This window comes from Odocoileus virginianus, chromosome 16, assembly GCF_023699985.2.
Source record: "Odocoileus virginianus isolate 20LAN1187 ecotype Illinois chromosome 16, Ovbor_1.2, whole genome shotgun sequence".
Taxonomy (NCBI): domain Eukaryota; kingdom Metazoa; phylum Chordata; class Mammalia; order Artiodactyla; family Cervidae; genus Odocoileus; species Odocoileus virginianus.
Window position 1 is genome coordinate 32,897,013 of NC_069689.1, and position 20,382 is coordinate 32,917,394.

At 35.9% G+C, this 20,382-nt stretch overlaps 1 protein-coding gene across 5 annotated transcripts in view; it reads right to left on the reverse strand.

Moving 5' to 3' along the window:
* Nucleotides 1–20,382, reverse strand: part of ARHGAP5 (Rho GTPase activating protein 5) — a 100,878-nt gene that overhangs the window by 19,945 nt on the left and 60,551 nt on the right. For 4 of the 5 annotated variants that reach the window (XM_070478047.1, XM_020870539.2, XM_020870537.2 and 1 more), the window contains exon 3: nt 11,559–11,706. In XM_070478047.1, the coding sequence (XP_070334148.1) occupies nt 11,559–11,706 (148 nt within the window). The remainder of the gene's footprint in view (nt 1–11,558; nt 11,707–20,382) is intronic. The other variant, XM_020870542.2, reaches the window with a different exon arrangement.

Consider the following 20,382-nt stretch of genomic DNA (forward strand, 5'->3'; position numbering starts at 1 on the left):
AGCCCAGAAATAAACACCCATTAATAGTCAATTGATCTTTGGCACAGGAGCAAAGGCAGTAAGAACAATAAAGTGAAAACATTCTCTTCAACAAATAGTGCTAGAGAAACTGGATGTTCATACACAAAAATAATGAATCTAGACACAGACCTTTACCCTTGAGGAAAATGAACTGAAAATGGATCACTGACTTAAATGCAAAATGGAGAACTATAAAATTCCTAGAAGACAACATAATAAAAAAAAACTAGATGGCCTTGGGTATGGTGATGCCTTTTTAGATACAAGCTCAAATACACAAGCTGTGATAAAAATATTGATAAGGTGGACTTCCTTAAAATTAAAAGTCATTGCTCTGTGAAAGGCAACATCAAGAGAATTAGAAGATAAGTCACAGATTGGGAGAAAATATTTACAAAACATGTATATGATAAGGACTGCTATCCAAAATAAACTAAGAACACGTAAAACTCCACTGCAAAATGGGCCAAAGACCTTAATAGATACCTTATCAAAGATGACATATAGATAGCAAATGAATATAAAAAGATGCTCCATATCATATGTAACTAGGGAATTAAAAGTTAAAACAATGAGACATCACTATTAGAATGCCAAACTCCAGAACATTAACAACACCAGCGGCTGACAAGGATGTGGAGAACAGAAATTTTCATTTACTACTGGTGGGAATGCAAAATGGTACAGACGCTCTGGAAGACGGCCTGTAAGTTTTTAAACAAAACTAAATGTACCTTTTGAGCTTCCACTGACAGGAGCCTGGATTCAATCTCTGGTTTGGGGAACTACGATCCTGCAAGCCTCAAGGTAGGCCAAAAAGACAAACAAAGAAACCTAATGTACTCTTACCATATGTGCTCAGTCACTGAGTTATGTCCAAGTCTTTGAACCTGCTGGGCTGTAGCCCACCAGGCTCCTCTGTTCATAGGATTTTTTATGGAAGGAATACGGAGTAGGTGGCCATTTCCTCCTCCAGGGGATATTCCCAACCCAGGGACTGAACCTGCATGTCTGCATTGTAGGTAGATTCTTTACTGCTGAGCCACAGAGCAAGCCCACTCCTACCATACCATCCAGCAATAAATGCTCTTTGTTAATTTACCCATAGGAATTGAAAAATGTCTACACAAAAATCTGCACACCGGTGTTTACAGCATTTATTTTATACCTATAGCTATGTTTATAGCATAACTGCCCAAATGTGGAAGCATACCAGGCTGTTCTTCAGAAGGTAAATGGATAATTAAATGGTGGTACATCCAGACAATGGAATATTATTCAATGTCAAGAAAGAATGGAGTTATTAACCCATGAAAAGACATAGAGAAAACTTAAATGCATATTACTAAGTGAAGAAGCCAATCTGAAAAGGGCACATATTGGATTACTGTAACTATACACTGTAGAAAAAGTAAAATAATAAAAAGGTAAAACAATAAATAGGTATGTGGTTGCCAGGGGTGGGGAGGTAGAGAGAGATGAATATGCAGAGCACAGAAGACTTTCAGGGCAGTAAAAACACTCCTTATGCTACTGTAATGATGGAGATGTCATTACACATATGTCCAAAGCGATAAAATTTACAACACCAAGAGTAAATACTAATGTACACTATGAACTCTGGGTGATTATCATGTGTCAGCGCAGGTTTATCCTTGGCAAAAAATGTACCATTTGGGGGAGTGATGTTGGTGATGGCGGTTGGGGAGGAGTTTCACGTGTGAGAGGGGGTAAATGGGAAATCTCTCTCTTGATTCTGCTATAAATCTAAAAAATGTTTCTAAAAAAAATATAAACATATAGAAATAGATATCAAAATGTATGAGGATCAAAGTAGAATCAATGGAGTAAATCTTTTAGCAATAAGTGACACTTCAGGGACAAGAATACTACCACAATGAATAAGGTTAGAGGCAGTATTTTTCCCCCCAATCGAAAATAGTAAATTTTAAATATGGGGGGGGGGGGGGGGGGAATATTGCTGCAACCGGAATTCACTGTATTAAAACACACCACTACTTTCTAGCCACTCTAATACCTGAGAAAATGCAACAACAGTATTTCAACCTTTCATTTTGTTACTTTCTTTACATAAAATGCTTAAAAAGTCATAAAGTAAACATTACATATTTGTTTTCATTCCATTTTCAAAATAAGTGACAAGAGGCCTTATGTTAATGATAAGGAGACAAGCTTTGAAAAGTGAATTAACTTGTTAAAGGTAAGACACTAGGCAAGCCAGGGTCATTACTTTGTCTTATTTGATATATAAAGGAAATATTTTTGACATGCCACCCCATTTGTTTCATGGTAGGTGGTTTCATCTCTCTGCATGCTTCCTATCACTGAGGTTGGCATAATAATTTCATTTCTAGACATTTTTCCTAGGAAATAAAAATATAAGTAAACATGTAAACAAAAGGATAACTGCGAATATTAAATGTAAAAGCTGAATACATTACTAATTATTTCCCCATAGGGATAAAAAGAGGAAGAGCTAGCATGTTTCTTCAGATTGCAAACATTCATTTTCCTGCAGGAATTTCACCATTAAAAAAACAAAAGAGCTACAGGTGTAATCACCTGGTTGTCAATCACAAAAATGACAATTCCATATGCTTCCATCTAACTTAAAAACCAAGTATTTGACATAGCTTTCTCCTAAGAACAGCAGTTTTTTTCTGCATTAACCAGAGCATTTTGCACATTGTGTATCACCTTCATCATCTACTATTATCACAAGGTAAAGCCTGGATTTTTAATGATGTAACAGCTCAGTACAATAAAAATTACTCAGCTGATATAAATTTAAATTACAAAAAGTCACACTATTTTTTGCAATGGTCATGCACTCGTTGTAGGAAAAAATAATAAATGCTAATTCTATTTTGGAAAATAAAGACTAAAAAGATATCACTTACGTGTTACTACTGGCACAAGGACACACACATAGGGCTATTAAAAGAAACTAGGGTTCATTCTTTAAACATTTATTAAATAAAGATTTAATCATATGTGCCCCTAGTTTTAGGAGCTAGGGGTCCCTAATCTCTTAGAGATTATGGTCTAATGGCTGTGGTGTTCAAAAAAAAACAAAAAGAAAGCATTAGCGCTGTACCCCAATGACCAGCTACTTCAAGAAGAAAATGTTCTTGCTAACAGATAAAAAATATGTTTCAAGGCCAGAAAACACAAAAGGCAATTTATTAATATACTAGAAATCCTTAAGGAATCTCTGCTAGACACAGGCATACTAAAATTATCTAATGAAATGCTTTAAGGGCTAATTTATAATCCTTGGCTAGATCAAGAATAAAAAAGTCACTCTTGAATCATTAAAGTCAGATGTCAATGATCACAACTTTAAGCATAATCTGACACTGTTAAGGTTATTAAAAGTCTAGAATTTCAAAAAGCAACCTAAAAAGTCCTTTAGGAAATAACATCGTATGTTTCTTACTGTGATGCATCAAAGAAAGATACATCAGCCCTGTGTAGAATTCCAGCCAAAAATGTTTAACTTGAATCTGACCAGGAATCAGACAAAATTTGGGAACATTCTGGTAAAAAAACTTAAGAATTTTCAAAAAATGTGTCAATAAAATACAAGTAAGGCTAGAGAACTATTCTAGATTAAGGGAAGATAAAGAGACATATTTCATGCATAACAATAAATGCAAATGCACGATCCTTGACTGGATCCTAAACTGAAAGAACAAAGAAGCTGTAAGAGGGCATTACTGGGATAATAATGGAAATCTGCTTATAAACAAAATATTTAAAAGTAAGATTTTAATCAATGTTTTATTTTCCAAAGGTGATATTTATATTGTGGTTATGTGGAGAAAATGTCCTTGTTCTTAGGAGATACATGTGCTAAGAGAGTCAAGAGTGAAGTACATGATACCTGTAACTTTCAAATGGTTTAGCCAAAAAAAAAAAAAAAAAAAAAAAAGGTTGGGGAGAAATGTGGCAACCTCCTCCCCCAAAACTGGTATATCTAGATGAAAGTGTATGGATGCTTCATAATAATATCCTCATAACATTTCTAAAGGTTCAAAATTTTTTCAAAATGTGAAGAAATAAAGAAAAAATGGGATGATTACTTCAGATTTGTGGTCACATATTTAACGTGAAATGCATGGTTTATGTTTTTCTACAGCTATGATCTACTTTTCTCATCCAACCACAGAGTAGGCAGAGAGTTAGTTTAATCAAAGTTGAGGTTTGCCAAGAGAATAACATGGTGGGGGTTGATGAGATATGCAAAGGAGTGAATATAAAAATGGACTAATGTATAGGTAGGACAAGGAAGCACATAAGATAAAAGGCAATGACATTCAGTGAAAAAGTGTTATTTAGATTAACGAAAATGAGTAGGAGTTCTTCAAAAAGTAGGAGTTCTTCAAAAAGTAGGAGTTCTTCAAAAAGGCAAGTGGGAATGATGAAATATAAGTAAAAACAAAGTTATAGTGACCTTTGTTTTAGCAATAAAACAGATTCATTTATACTCATTTCACCTCAATTATTTCATTTATCATTGGTGTGTTGAAACAACATAATTTTCAGACCAATATTTAAAGAACCTCACGGAGACACTCATGCTTCTAACACAGTCTGAGCAGAAAAATAACCTCTAAGCTTTAGCGGTAATCTTACTTTGCAATTTGTAATAATGAGGGCATTGCAGATTAACTACTCTACATGTAAATGTAAATTTTAGGATAGTGAGAGAAATTCCTCATTTATCTGGAACTTGGTCATCTCATCACCTAACCTATCATAACTGAAAAAATGCAAATAAAAAGGATTATAAATAGCCAAAAAGATGTTACAAACCCCTGCACTAAAATATACTGTTTTCTTTATAGGAGGAATACCCCCTGTTTTCCCACAGATTCTATTTAACCTAACCAAAAGCACAACTTAGACTAACTCTGCCATATGTTTTCCTGACTCACAACAAATTAGAAGTTGCAAACTGGAAATGTAAAATAAAATTATAAGCAGCAGGAGATACAATGGCAACAAAACAGCAAATTGAAAAACTAAAATCTAGAAAAAATTTTAGAAAATCTCTAACATAGAAATGCTTCAAAAGTTTCTGAAGATAGCTCTTTAATAACAGAGAAAACTAGCATTAAAATATTCCAAAGAATAAAAAGATAAAGGAAGAAACACTTCTATGTTTCTTCCAGCTCATTCTATGAGGTCGGTATTACCCCGATACTAAAGCCAAAGACTCCAAATGAAACAAAAGCTATATACCAATATTCTTTAGAAATACAGATGCAAAAAACTTCTGCAAAACACTAGCAAACTGAAGGGCTTTCCAGGTGGCACAGTAGTAAAGAAACTGCCTGCAAATGCAGGAGATGCAAAAGATGCGAGTGTGATCCCTGGGTTGGGAAGATCCCCTACATTAAGGAATGGCCAGCTGCTTCAGTATTCTTGCCTGGAGACTCCCTGGACAGACAAGCCTGGTGGGCTGAGAGTCAGACGAAACTGAGCACACACACAGCACAGTGAATGCAACAGCATTTAAAAGATTACATACCATGAGGCAGCGGGACTTATCACAGGAATGCAAATGTGGTTCAACCTAACAAAATGATGATGCAACTCACCACATTAACCGAATCAAAGAATAAACCCTACATGATTATATCAACTGACACAGAAAAATCATTTCACAACATCCAACACCCTTTCACAATAAAAAATACTCTACAAACTAGGAATAAAATGTTTTATGGATTGACTTAGTCTCCCCAAAAGATATGATGAAGTCATAACCCCCAATGCCTTAGAAAGGGCCCTTACTTGCAAATAAGACCACTACAATGAGCTAGTATAAGATGAGGTCATACTTGGAGTAGGGTGAGTCCTTAACCCAACAACTAGCATTTTTCTAAGAAGGCAGATACAGCCAGAACTCCAAAGACAGAATGGAGTAACATTAATGTAAGCCAAGGAATATCAAGGATTGACAGACACCACCAGAAGCCAGAAAGAAGCAAGAAAGGATTCTACCGAGAGTCTCAGAGGGAGCATGACCCAACTGATATCTTGATTTCAGATTTCCAGCCTTTAGGCTGTCAGCAAATACATTCCTATTGTTTTAAGCTAACCAGTTTGTGGGAGTTCATTCTGGCAACTCCAGGAAACTAATACAGAAGGAAACTTCTATAACATGATAAAGAACATTTATGAAAAATTCAGACCTAACATGATTATGGTGAAAGAAAGGAAGCTTTCCTCTAAAGTGAGGAATACCAACAATGCCTGCTTTCACCACAGCTATTCAATATTACACTGGAAGTTCAAGCCAGAGCAAGACACAGAAACAAAAGACAATGAAATTTCAAAAGAAGAAGTAAAGCTATCCCTGTTCATATTGGATATGACCTTATATACATAGAAAATCCCAAAGAATACACACCCACACCAAAAAAAAAACAACAAAAACCAAAAAACTAATATGCTAGTAAAAAAAAAAAAAAAATTCAGCAAAAACCAGAGAGAATAATCTTAAAAGCAGTTGGGAATTGAGGGAGAGAGTGTAACACATCATATACAGAGGAATACTGGTAAGAAAACAGATTTTTAGTAAATATCATGCAGAAGACGAGGAGCAATCTTTAGACTATACTTCCTGGTTTCAACAATTACCCCAGAGGTAAAATATTGAAAACAAAGTGGTACTGACAAAAATGGATAGGCATATAGATCAATGGAATATAAGTGGAAGAACTACTCACATTTATGGCCAAGCGATTTTCAAAAAGAATCCCAAGATAATTCAATAAACGGTGCTTGGACTGGATATGTACAAGCAAATGAATCAAGCTAGGATGCCTCTTGTACCACACACAAAAATCAACTCAAAATGAATCACAGACCGAAATGTAACAGGTAAAACTAAAAAAGCTCTTAGAGAAGAATATATAGGAATGTATTTTTGTAATCTTGGTTTTGGCAAAGCTTTCTTAGATATGATACCATGCACACAGTGACCAAAAAAAAAATTAGATTTCATCAAATATTACAACTTTTGTGCTTCAAATGATACCAACAAGGAATTTGGGGGGAAAAAAACTGCAAATCATATTTGAAAGCAACTTGTATCACTGCAGACGGTGACTGCAGCCACGAAATTAAAAGACGCTTACTCCTTGGAAGGAAAGTTATGACCAACCTAGACAGCATATTAAAAAGCAGAGACATTACTTTGCCAACAAAGGTTCATCTAGTCAAGGCTATGGTTTTTCCAGTGGTCATGTATGGATGTGAGAGTTGGACTCAGAAAGCTGAGCACGGAAGAATTGATGTTTTTGAACTGTGGTGTTGGAGAAGACTCTTGAGAGTCCCCTGGACTGCGAGGAGATCCAACCAGTCCATCCTGAAGGAGATAAGTCCTGGGTGTTCATTGGAAGGACTGATGTTGAAGCTGAAACTCCAATCCTTTGGCCACCTGATGCAAAGAGCTGACTCATTGGAAAAGACCCTGATGTTGGGAAAGATTGAGGGCAGGAGGCGAAGGGGACGACAGAGGATGAGATGGTTGGATGGCATCACTGACTCAATGGACATGGGTTTGGGTGGACTCTGGCAGTTGGGTGATGGACCGGGAGGCCTGGCATGCTGCGGTTCATGGGGTCGCAGAGTTGGACACGACTGAATGACTGGACTGAACTGAACTGTATCCAGAGTATATAAAGAATTCTTCAACTCAACACTAAGACAAACAACTCAACTTAAAAATGCCAAAGTATCTGAATAGATATTTTTCCAAAGATAAACAAATGGCCAATAAAACAACTGAAAATATGTTCAACATCATTTGTCATCAGGGAAATGCAAATCAAAACCACATGAGAAGACTTTCACACCCACTCATATGGCCGTAATCAAAAAATCAGATAATACATGTTAGCAAAGACGTGGAGAAACTAGAACTCTTGAATATTGCTGGTGGGAATGTAAATGGTGCAATCACTTTTTGGAAGACAGTCTGGTAAATTCCTCAAAGGGTTAACCATAGGGGCTTCCTTAGTGGCTCATATGGTAAAGAATCTGCCTGCAATGCAGGAGACCCTGATTAGATCCCTGGGTCAGGAAGATGCCCTGGAGAAGGAAATGGTAACCCACTCCAATATTCTTGCCTGGAGAATTCCATGGACAAAGGAGCCTGGTGGGCTACAGTCCACAGGGTCGCAAAGAGTCAGACATGACTGAGTGATTAACACATACATACCCTATGATCTAGAAATTCTGCTCCTAGGTATGTATACTCGAAAGAAGCGAAAAACGTATCCACACAAAAAACTGGTACGTAAGTGTTCACTGCAGCAATATTCAGAGTTGTCAGAAAGTGGCAATCAACACAAGTTCACATCAATGGAACATTATTCAACAATAAAAATGAATGGGGATTCCCTGGTGGCTCAGTGGTAGAATCTGTCTGCCAATGCAGGAAAAACGAATTCAGTGCTTGATCTGGGAAAATTCCACATGCTGCTGAGTTAGCCCATGCGCCACAACCACTGAGTCTGTGCTCTAGAGCCCGGGAGCTGCAACTACTAAGACCATGTCCGCAACTACTAAAGCCTGCGTGCCCCAGAGCCAGTGCTCAGCAACAAGACAAGCCACTGCAATGGGAAGCCTATGCCCTGCATCTAGACAGTAGTCCACGCAGCAACGAAGACCCAGCACAGCCAAAAATAAATAAAAATTATTTTAAAAAATGAAGTACTGAGAAATGCTAACATGGATGCTATAAAACACTATGTTAAAGCAAAGGAGACAGTCACAAAAGACCAGAATTAAGGGAGGATGAGTATGGAGAATGGGGAACTGACTGCCTAATGGATGGGGTTTACTTTGGAAGTGATGAAAACACTCTAAAATTCAATGTGCTGATGCTTGCACAACTCTGTGAACATACAAATATACCACTGGACTGTACAATTTAAATGGGTAGACTGTAGAGTATGTGAATTCTATTTGTATAAAGCTGTTTTCTAAGAGGATTATAACCTAAGAAAATCTTTCAAAAATAAGGATAATTACTTGTTTAAAGTAAAACTTATGAATATATACTACGATACTTAAAACATATTGTAAATTTAAAGTGTACAATAGAACAAGGGATAGGAGGGTTAAATATACTGTTCCAAGGTTCTTAAGCTACACATTATGCTGGTGTAATGTCTAAAGATGAATTGTGATTAAAGATATATATTTAAAATTTGAGAGTACCACTTAAAATAACCCTAACAGATAAACATAGTAACTGGATGCTGGAGTTAAAATAGAGTAAAAAGTTTTCAGCTAATCCAAAAGAAAGCAAAAACAGAAAAGGAATAATATTCACATGAGACAAAAAATAAATAAAAACAAGACAGAAGATTTAAAACCAATCAAACTGATAATTACATAAAAAGCCAGTGATATAATAAATACTCCACTTAGAAGAGTGGATTGTCAGACTCAGTCCACAAGAAATGCCATTAAATAAAAAGATATAATTAAAGGGATTTAAAAAAAAGATATACCACAAAGAAAAAAAGAAAGAAAATGCAATTTGCTACATTAACTTTAGATTAAGTAGGCTTCAAAACAAGGAGATTGCATTATAAAGATACTATTTCATAAAAAAAGACATAATCCTAAATATAAGTGAAACTAAACAAATTTCAAAACACATGAAGCAAAAACTGGCACAACTGAACGGAGATACAGAAAAGTATCAATCATGATTAAAGATTTTAATAGTATTCAATTAAAAAAAACAAGTCAACAAGAAAATCAGTAAGGACAGATAAGACTTAACCAATATTCTCAAAGAACTTGACCTAACATTGGATGAATCCTTCATCCAATAGCTTAATAAACATTTTGCTCAAGGTCCCAAGGAACATTCTTCAAAACAGACAACATTCTGGGCTATAAATAACAAGTCTCAATAAAGTTACACTGAAGTCAAACTGTTTTCAACTGCAACAAAATTAAACTATAAATGAATAACATAAAGTTATCTGGAAAACATTTGAAATAAAACTTAATTAATGAGTTAAATTAAAACGTCAAAAGGGAAATTACAAAGTATCCTGAACTGAATGAAAATGGAAACAGCATTAAGACCGTGGTAGACCGTGGTGTACAGCTAAAATAATATTTGCAGGAAAATTTTAAATGCTAAACAGTATAGAAGACTGGACAAAATCATTCATCTAGGTTTATACTTTAAGAAACTATAAAAAAAATCAAATGAAAGCAAAAAGAAGGAAAGTAGAATTCACTGAATTTAGAAATGGACAAAAGAGAAAAAAATCAATAAAATCAAAAGCTAGTTCTTTGAATAGATCAATAAAATGGATAAACTTCTAACAAGAGGGAAAAAAGAAATTAGTAATGCCAAAAACCAAAGAAGAGGCATCAAAAGTATGATATGGAATTTTATAAACCACCTTAAAGCAACTTGAATGAAAAGGACAAATTCCCTGAAAGACACAATCAAAGCTTACTGAATAAATTGAAAATCTGTACAGTCCTATATTCATTAAACAAATTTAATCTATAGTTAAATGTGTCCTCACAAAATTCCAAGTCCAGATGGTTTTGCTAGTGAATTCTACCAAAATTTAATAAAGAACTATTACCATTCTATACAATCTTTTCCAGAAAACAGACTCAGTCTATGACACCAGCTTTACCCTGATACCAAAACCAGATAAAGGCACTGCTAGAAAACTATAAATTGTTAGAATGCAGAAATTTTTAACATTTTAGCAAACTGGGTCCAGCAATAACACAGAGACCAAGTGTATTTATCCCAGGAATCTGTTAGTTTAACATTTAAAAATCAATTAATATAATTTCACCATTTACACTGAAGTAAAAATGAGCTTTCTAAATAGGACACATAAACATAATATTCTGCCTTTATTCCTCAACTGTGACGAGTCCAACCCTCAGTAACAGCTTCATTGGATGAAACAGACATAAGAGCAGACTTGTTTTTAAAACAGTGAGGATATCTACACACGCCTTACAAATACAACTCAAACCATACAAACCATATTAAGCTAGTGCTCCTGAATAAATAATAACATCACAAACAAGGTACCTCTTGTGCATTCATAAATATTGCTGTGAATTTTAAAAGGAAAAATTCATGTGTAAAATGAGTTAAAAAATAGTATCAGACTTAAACATTTTGAAAACATTCAAACTACTACCTTAAATAGCAGCATAATTTAATAACTGAGTTATTTTAAATTCCAGAATTAACATTCTAGGATCTGACTTTGCCATTTAATAAAGAGAAGTCTAATAAAAGCATGACTGGCTAACAAAAAAACTGCTTTCAAATATCAGATGGTTATGTCTAGAATACGCAAGATAATTAATCCTAATGAGAATGACATACTTTTTTCAAATTTTAGTTTCAATCAGGAACATATGACAAACTACTGCTGTAGCAGAAGTAAAATTTTAAATCAAACCTCTTGCAATGATAACTTCTATCCTACCTGTATCTTCAATGAATTCCACACATTTTTCAACAAATAGTGGTACAGGCTTCTCAGCTGTAACCAGATCCTGGAGGGGCATCCCAAAGTAATTACTTTCCCAATTTCTACGTGTTGGTGGATTGAAGTTCTTAGTTTTCTTTTTCTGCTATAAGAAAACATATTTAAGTTAAAACTATTTTAATTAATTCCTTTTAAAATAACATTAGCATCAAGCAATATAAATACACAATTTCTATCAAAAGAAATATTTAAAAGTTACATCCAACCTAAATGTCCATCAATATGGGATTCAATAAATAAATTCTGCTATAAACAGCAACTTGACCAAGAGAAAGAGATGAAAGTGAACAGACAAAATAATGGCTGAACAGAAGAAATTGTTCTCTTTGGAAAATAATAGAAAACTGGATAGGCAGGAAAATTAGAAAAGATCATTTTTCAATGCCAATGAAAAGGAGAAACAAGGAGTAAGCATTGCACAATTTACAGTTCAAGTGTGGTATGTTAATTGCTGCATTTGTTATTTGGTCTTTGGGAAGTTCCAAGTGAGATTGTTGTGCATAGCTATATTAGTAAGCATAACATAGCTTTACTTATTGATTATATAATGAAGCTACGCAACTCCATGAGTGTCTAGTTCCATCATTTACGTCTTATTTCCCCATTTTCTTCCATAGTATCTACTGAATATTTCTTAAAACATTAAGATATTTTTTATAGAAGAAAGTAACATCCTAGTGGGAAATGAAATGTAAATTCAGTCTATTAGAAACATTTTACTAGGCACCCAAAAAGGTAATTTTTATTAGCAATGAACAAAACATTTTCACAATAGTAAAAAGTTACACAAGAATTTTCAAAGTTTAATTTCAATCTTGCATTGGGAGAAAATGGCTTCTTAACCAGGGAGTGAACATTTCAAAAACTAAGGAAATACTGCCTGAAATTCAACCCTTAAGGAGATTCTGAGTCAATCTTCCTTAAGTACAGTGTATTTATATTTGTCATAAGTATTGTAACTGACTTACAAATCAGATAAAAACATGCTATTTCTAATCAGAAAAATGTGGGGGAGGGGGGCGCAGGTGGCGCAGAAAGGGAGCCCAGGCTGAGGTTTCAATGCTTAAAGCAACAGCCCTCATTCTTCCCAGAGGAGTCTCTCCTTTGGATGAACTAATCTTTCAAGTTCCGAGTTATGCAATTTCCCTGGTGGCTCAGACGGTAAAGAATCCAACGACAATGCAGGAGACCCAGGTTTGATCCCTGGGTCAGGAACATCCCTTGGAGGAGGAAATAGCAACCCACTTCAGTATACTTGCTGGAGAACTTCAAGGACAGAGAAGCCTGGTAGACTAAGGTCCACAGGGTTGCAAAGAGTCAGACACAACTGAGCAACTAACACTAACAGTCAATTAAGCCCTTCCTTTCATTTCAATTTGAGGCTGCTCTACCTAGCAACATCCAGAGTTCATGAAATCCAACTTCTAAATCTTCATCTATCATCACTCTGGTGATACAGATTACACACAGTAGAACTAGGTGTTTGGAATGTCACCATCAAAGCATGGAGTACTTGACCTGGCTCAAGACCGAGCCCATCAAGTCAAACAGCGTGGATTCTTCCTACTCCTTAAATGAGCCTTCCACTAACCACCACCACCAAAACAAAACAATGTGCAAGAAAGCAGAAATGAGCTGAGGCAGGGATACAGTGGCTGGGTTGTCATCTTTCTTAGGAGGAGCATTAAGATGTTTTCAAGTCTACAAACTATTAGAAGCACCATTTGATTAGAAAAGTAAAAACTAAGGCAATGATGGGTGTTTTTGTTTAGAATGATAATACCAGTTTTGAAAAAAGGCTACATTTAAGCAGATTAATGATAACAGCAATGCCTAGCCTTTGTTATCAGCAAAAGAAATAAAAGATCTTAATCTGCAATGACACCTAAAGGAAAAAGTTGTAAGAAAAGTGAGCTAGCTAGTCCTAATTGCTCCAATCAACTCTTAAGATATTCGCTTTTCACACTACCCTTTAGGAACCAATCTAAATTCTGAATACTTTACTAAAATTGGGGTTATATTTCTCTGGATTATGCTGAGGGGATATCTCCCAAGGTCCATAAAGGCACAAGGGCAAGTTACTCAATTCTGCAGATTCAATACCACTAATCTGAGGGAATGAAAGGCTAGGTGGCTTATAGTGTGGAATTTCTGGCAAACTCTAAAGGGATAATTTACTAACATTTAACTGCCTTGACAGTCGAGTTACAGGTCACACACACCGTGGGAGGGGAAAAGCGTAAAAAGTTTAACAAGACTTTACCAATTTTTCTACTAATTTATACTGCTACAAAAGAAAATTCGGTGTAGGAAAACAGTTTTGAATTAGACACTCCCATATTAGCTTTCCTGATGAATAAAAATGTCTGTAACTTTTGTCTCTAAGTGATAGTTCTCTAACTTATTTATTCAGGCCGCATTTGGTTTTCCCTCTAGCTGCCGCGAACGGGGCCTACTCTCCAGCTGTGGTGCGAGGAGTCCTCACTGCACAGGCGTGCCCTGGGGCAGAGCGCCGCTCCGGGTACTGGGGCTCCAGGCTTCAGCAGCTGTGGCACACGGGCTCAGTAGTTGTCGTGCACAGGATTAGCTGCTCCCCAGAATGTGGGATCTTTCCAGACCAGGGATCGAAGCCATGTCTCCGCATTGTCATGCAGAGTCTGCACCATTGAGCCACCAGGGAAGCTCTGTAAAGTGTCAGTTCTTAGGCACAAAAATCACTTCAGAGAGTTCTTTTAAAATGTGAATTTTGAAAAACTACATAATTCTAATATACAACCCTTAGTTAAGAGTTGCTAATCTATAGCTTCAAATTTATACCAATTTAAAATAATTTATATAATATAAAATCTATTTCATAAATTAAACTGTCTAAGGCTAGATGATGACAACTTCTATTGCCATTAAGGTTTTCTGAAATGCAAGAAAAAACATAGGGCATATGGTTATTTGGTCATTTATATCTATAGCTTTTGACCAATCATTAGTCAGAAGGGGCAGCCCTCAATTAAATAAGTGTGTCAGTAAGAAAACAAATCTGATTTATGATAATTCAACTTTTGTTTCATTACTACCTTCATATAAATCTTAATTTCTGATTAAATACAAATACCCATGGTTTTTTCCTCTGGCCACTTAGGTAAATCTCATGTCTGCAAAAGCATATCTATTAAAACAAACATTCCATTTCACAAATATAAACAATGTTACTAATTAAGTGTCTAGCAGATATTAAAAACTATCATTAGAGTAAGTAAACAAAAAAAGGTATATAAATAGCTCTTTATAGAATTGGCTCTTCCCCTTCAGCAGTATCAGCAACACAACAAAGGAGAAAAACTAAGCAACACCCTGAAGTAAATACTATAATCAATAACATTGAAAAAAACTCTATACCTCAATTCATAGGTAATCAACCAACTGAAGAAAACTTTGGTAGCAAAAAACAGTTGAGGCAGTTTTCAAAGAATAAATCTGGGAAACAAGAAATTTTGGACTTCTCTATTGTTTTTAAGATGGGATTCTTGAAATAAAAGATGAAAGAAGAAATGAGACAACCAGAGGTTAAGATTTTTGCAAAAAAAAAAAAAAAAAAGTGAAAAAACCCATTAAAGAAATGAATACCGTCTTTAGTAAAACACTCAATGATCGAAAATATCAGAATAAAGTGGAAAAGATCATCAGAGACCTCTTTTCTACTATATCATTTCTCTGACATACACCAAAAACCACTCTTGCTCCCATTTTAAAAAGAAGTCTTAATCTTCCTCTCCCTTCAAGCAACTGCTCCAGAATGCTAATTCCTTTTTGTAGAACAAACTCATTGGAAAAGACCCTGATGCTGGGAAAGCCTGAGGGCAGAAGAAGTGGGTAACAGAGGATGAGATGGTTGGATGGCCTCATGAACTCAATGCACGTGAGTTTGAGCAAACTTTGGGAGACGGTGAAGGACAGGGAAGCCTGGTGTGCTGCAGTCCATTTGGGTCACAAAGAGCCAGACACGACTGAGCAACTCAACAATAAACTCCACATAAATCACCTATACTAGCTGTCTCCAATTACTCTCTTTCCATCCCCTTTTACATGTACTCAAATTAATCCTGGGCATCCCTGGTGGCTCAGGTGATAAAGAATCCGACTGCAATGTGGCAGACCCTGGGTTGGGAAGATCCCCTGGAGAAGGGAACGGCTACCCACTTCAGTATTCTGGCCTGGAGAATTCTATGGACAGAGGACTCTGGCAGGCTACAGTCCATGGGGTCGCAAAGAGTCGGACACACCTGAGTGACTTTCACTTCACTTCAAATTAATCACTTTCATCACTTCACTAAATCTGTTCTTATTAATTTTATAAATGATTGTTCTGCAATAGTTATCTTCAGCTCTCCTCTTAACCTTTCAACAGTTATTCTCTTGAACAGACTTCAGGAGACTACCTTTGTTATCTCACTTGTTCTCCCCTTATTAGTCTCCTTTGCTGGTCCCTCTTGGCAACCTTGTAATAGCGGCAACACCCCAGGCCTTAGTCCCTGTCTTTTTTTCCTCAATATCTATAATCACCCTCTTGGTAACGTCACCCATATGCTGATAACCCAAATCAATACCTGTAGCTCAGCTCTTTCTCCTGATCTCTAGACTCATTTGGAACATTCTACCTGACATTTTCACTTGAATGCCTGAGACATTTCCTAACATGTGCAAAACTGAACTCCTAATGATTTATTTCCTTAAAATGTGCTCCATTTTTAGTCTTCTATATACATCTCAGTTGCTGACAATTCCATCCTTTCAGCTGCCAGACTAAAATCTTGGAGTCATCTTTGATACCTCTTGTTTTCTCACATCCTACTTTCAAATATATGATACAGCAATTACCCACATCTTAACCATCTTATTGTGTTGACTGCCTAATCAATCCTCCCTGCTTCTACCATCATTCCCTACAAACCATTCCCAACAAAGCAACCAGGATAATGACTCCACAAATAATGGCCTTTAAGGGCATATACAATCTTGCATGCCTGAACTCTGCCTCTTTTTATTTTGACCTTATTTTCCTCTACCTTCTCCTTTATTTTACTCCCTTTCCTCCAACTACATGGCTTGCTTTTTCAGCATGCAACGCATGCTCCTAATTTTAGGACTTCTGCAACGTCTGTTTCCTTTACCTTCTCAATGAGGCCTACACTGACTATTAAAAATTGTAATCTATGGCCTGTCTCCTGCCCAGAACTTCCAATCCTTCTTACACTGCTTTTCCTATCTACAACACTATATGATTTCCTCATGTATCATCATCATTTTGGTGTATGCCTGCTACAATTTAAGCTCCACACAAGGGCAGGGATTTTTATTTGCTTTGTTCATTAATATACTTTAATGACCTGGAATACTGTTCGTAAAGAAGAAAAAAGTACAAAGATAAGTCGAGGTCTCTTCTGAAATAATGAATTTACCTTGTAGATCGAATAATCTCACCATGCACCAAGAAAGATAAACAAAAAATAGGAATAAATCATCAAGTTACAGATATGCTGCAGAATCAGTAAGCTTAAGAAATCTTAAAAAGCATTTAGGTAGAAGAAACCAATGACCAACAATGGTGAAAAAATAATCGGCTAGCCTCAAAGGTCTCATGAAAACCTAAAAAGTCAGAAAACTCTTCTACAGGAATGTTCATGAGAAAAAGATTTGTCAAGGATTCTTTAGTGTGTCATCCAAATGTGGGTCATAAGCAACTCTAAAAGGAATTATAAAGCTCTCAAATATGTAATAATTAACATTTAAATGACAGCACTCTCAAACTGCCTTCTTACAAATCCTACTCACATAATGAAACATCCTTGGGTGGAGAGCAGGGGACACAGGGATAAATTAGGAGTTTAGGATTAATATATATATATTAGTATAAATGAAGTAGGTAACCAACAGGGACCTACTGCATAGCACAGGGAACTATACTCAGTACTTTGTAATAAGCTACAAGAGAAAAGAATATGAAAAAAATATATATACACACACATACATAATAACTGAATCACTTTGCTGTACATGTGAAACTAATAAAACATTCAAAATCAACTATACTTCAATTAAACCACAATGAAACATCATCAGTAATAAAGAACTTACATCTGGAAAATATGTGCTTTGAAAAACATAAAAATAAACATTTAAACACAAAACTAATTCTGAGTTACAGTGGTACAGCTATTAAACAGAATATTATCTATAATTCTGTGAGTAAATCTACAGAATGTAAAAATTACACAACTAGTAGGCCAGAACCAAAAGCTTCAACCTATTCTAAAAAAGGTGGTGGGGAGTAAAAGATAAAATAATTATGTTAATATGCAACAGGGTATCACGATATACTATGAAGGATTAAGGATGATAAAATGAAGTTGGGATTCAATATAAACTTAAAGATAAAAAGAAGCCACAAACAAATAGCTCCTTTCTCTTCTTTTTTTTTTTGCGGGATGAAAAATAAAAATAGAAAATAAGAAAAAAGCAAACTGAGACATAAAAATAAATGTAAATGGGTATTTCCCTGGTAACTCGGTGGTAAAGAATCCGTCTGCCAAGGCAAGAGACACAGGTTCGATCCCTGAACCGGGAAGATCCCACATGACTCGCAGCAACTAAGCCCGTGCACCACAAATACTGTCTGTTCTCTACAGAGCCCAGGAACCACAACTACTGCCACAAACACTGCAGGCCTCATTCCCCAGAGCCAAGCTCAGCAACAAGAGAAGGGACTGCAGTGAGAAATCCGAGCTCCGCAACCAGAGAGCAGCCCCACCACCTGCAACCTGAGACAAGCCCACGCAGCAACTAAGACCCAGCACAGCCAAAAACGAAGAATAAAAAAAAATTTTAATATCTAAATGGAATAAGATCAGGTAAGCTATAAAAGACTCTCAGACTTGGTAAAAAAAAAAAACAAAAAAAAAACACTAAACGTGACTAACCACGTGCCATTTTAACGGACACTCCTAAAAGTTGAAAACAAAATGATGGAAAAAAGAATGATTTTTGTTTCTACAAGAGCAATGTTAAAACTCTGCTGCTGTCTTCAAAGCAAAAAGCTTTGAACCATACAAAAGAGACTCACATAACAATTATCCAGAATTCAACCCATCAAGTTGCAACAACAAACTACAGCAGAAATATGTACCTCTAAGGAAACAGAAAATTTTAAATGACCTCCTTTAGTTCTTGTCAGATCAAGTATACCAAAATTATGGATAACAACGATGAATTAAGAAGGTTGGTTTCAACAGATTTATATATACTAATATATGTTAAAGTTCAGGAACCAGATAAATAGTATAATCTCATTTCAAAGTAAGTAATTTATGTTAATATTATAGCAAAAATTAAAAAACAAATACTAAACTATTGACAACAATCCTCTAAGTTTAGAGGATGGTAAAAAAGGAAAGAAAGAAAAGGTTGGGGTGAGGTTACACAGAATTTTCACTGTAATTTGTACATTTCCTTTCGTAAAGAAAATGCTTTCTGAGAATATAAAGATTACTTGTGTAACCAGAAAAAAAAAAAAATCAAGATTTTAAAAATTATGTCTATGGAAAAAAACTATCTACGATACATAAATTGTAATCCTGTTTTCAAAAAGGAAAGAGATAGGAAATCAAATTTTTCCCCAGTAGCTTCCAATCTGAGTTTTCTCTCCTTACATACTCTGTCCCACACAGCATGCTAAAAAACTGAGAGGTTGTGCAATTAAAGAAACTCATGTAACTACAAGCACTACCTACCTTCTCTCTTCCTAATGTCCTCAATTCACATTTCATCCATCTATCCCTCTCCTGGGTCATTCTTATGAATATACAAAGATAATACCTCTCATTTTAAAAAACGAACACAAAAACAAAACCCTCCTTTGATCCATATTGAGCTCTACTGTCCCAACTCTTGCTCCTCTTCATAGAAAAACTTCTTGAAGATGTCATCTACATTTACCATCTCTACTTTTCTACATCCCATTTACTCTTCTGCTTCCATCTGGCTTTCTCTCCTGTTCCACTGAACTGCTTGTTAAAATCAGACACCTCTACACCATCAAATCAAAAAGAAACTTTTCACTCCTCTTGAGCTCTCAGCAACTTGCTTGACTGATCAGTTCTTCCTTAAACACTTGCTCTCTTGGCTCCCATGCCATGACTCTTTACTAGTTTTTCCTCTTCTCCCCAAGAATTCCTTTTCCAGTTTCATCTCTATAACTCATTCTGGTTTACCCAGTGTCAGTTTTAAGTTCTCCCTTCTCCAGCCATTCTCTGTCCTTATGTGAATTTATTTAAACCCATGGCTTTCAATGTTCTTCTATCTTGAAAACTTTTCCTCTGAGTATCAGATTCATACACCTAACCTTTATACTTCCACTGGGATGTCAACACAGATATTTTAACATAATATAAAAAGCACAAAACAGATGTCCTGATTCTCTCTGATGTGAAACATTTCACCCTTAGCTTAGTCTTCTTCACTATCCCAGCAAATCTAAATCTACCCATTGCTTATACCATAAATTAATAATCAACCTTAATTTTCCCTTACTCTCTGCTGCTGCTGCTAAGTCGCTTCAGTCGTGTCCAACTCTGTGCGACCCCATAGACGGCAGCCCACCAGGCTCCCCCGTCCCTGGGATTCTTCAGGCAAGAACACTGGAGTGGGTTGCCATTTCCTTCTTCAGCGCATGAAAGTGAAATGGGAAAGTGAAGTCACCCAGTCGTGTCCG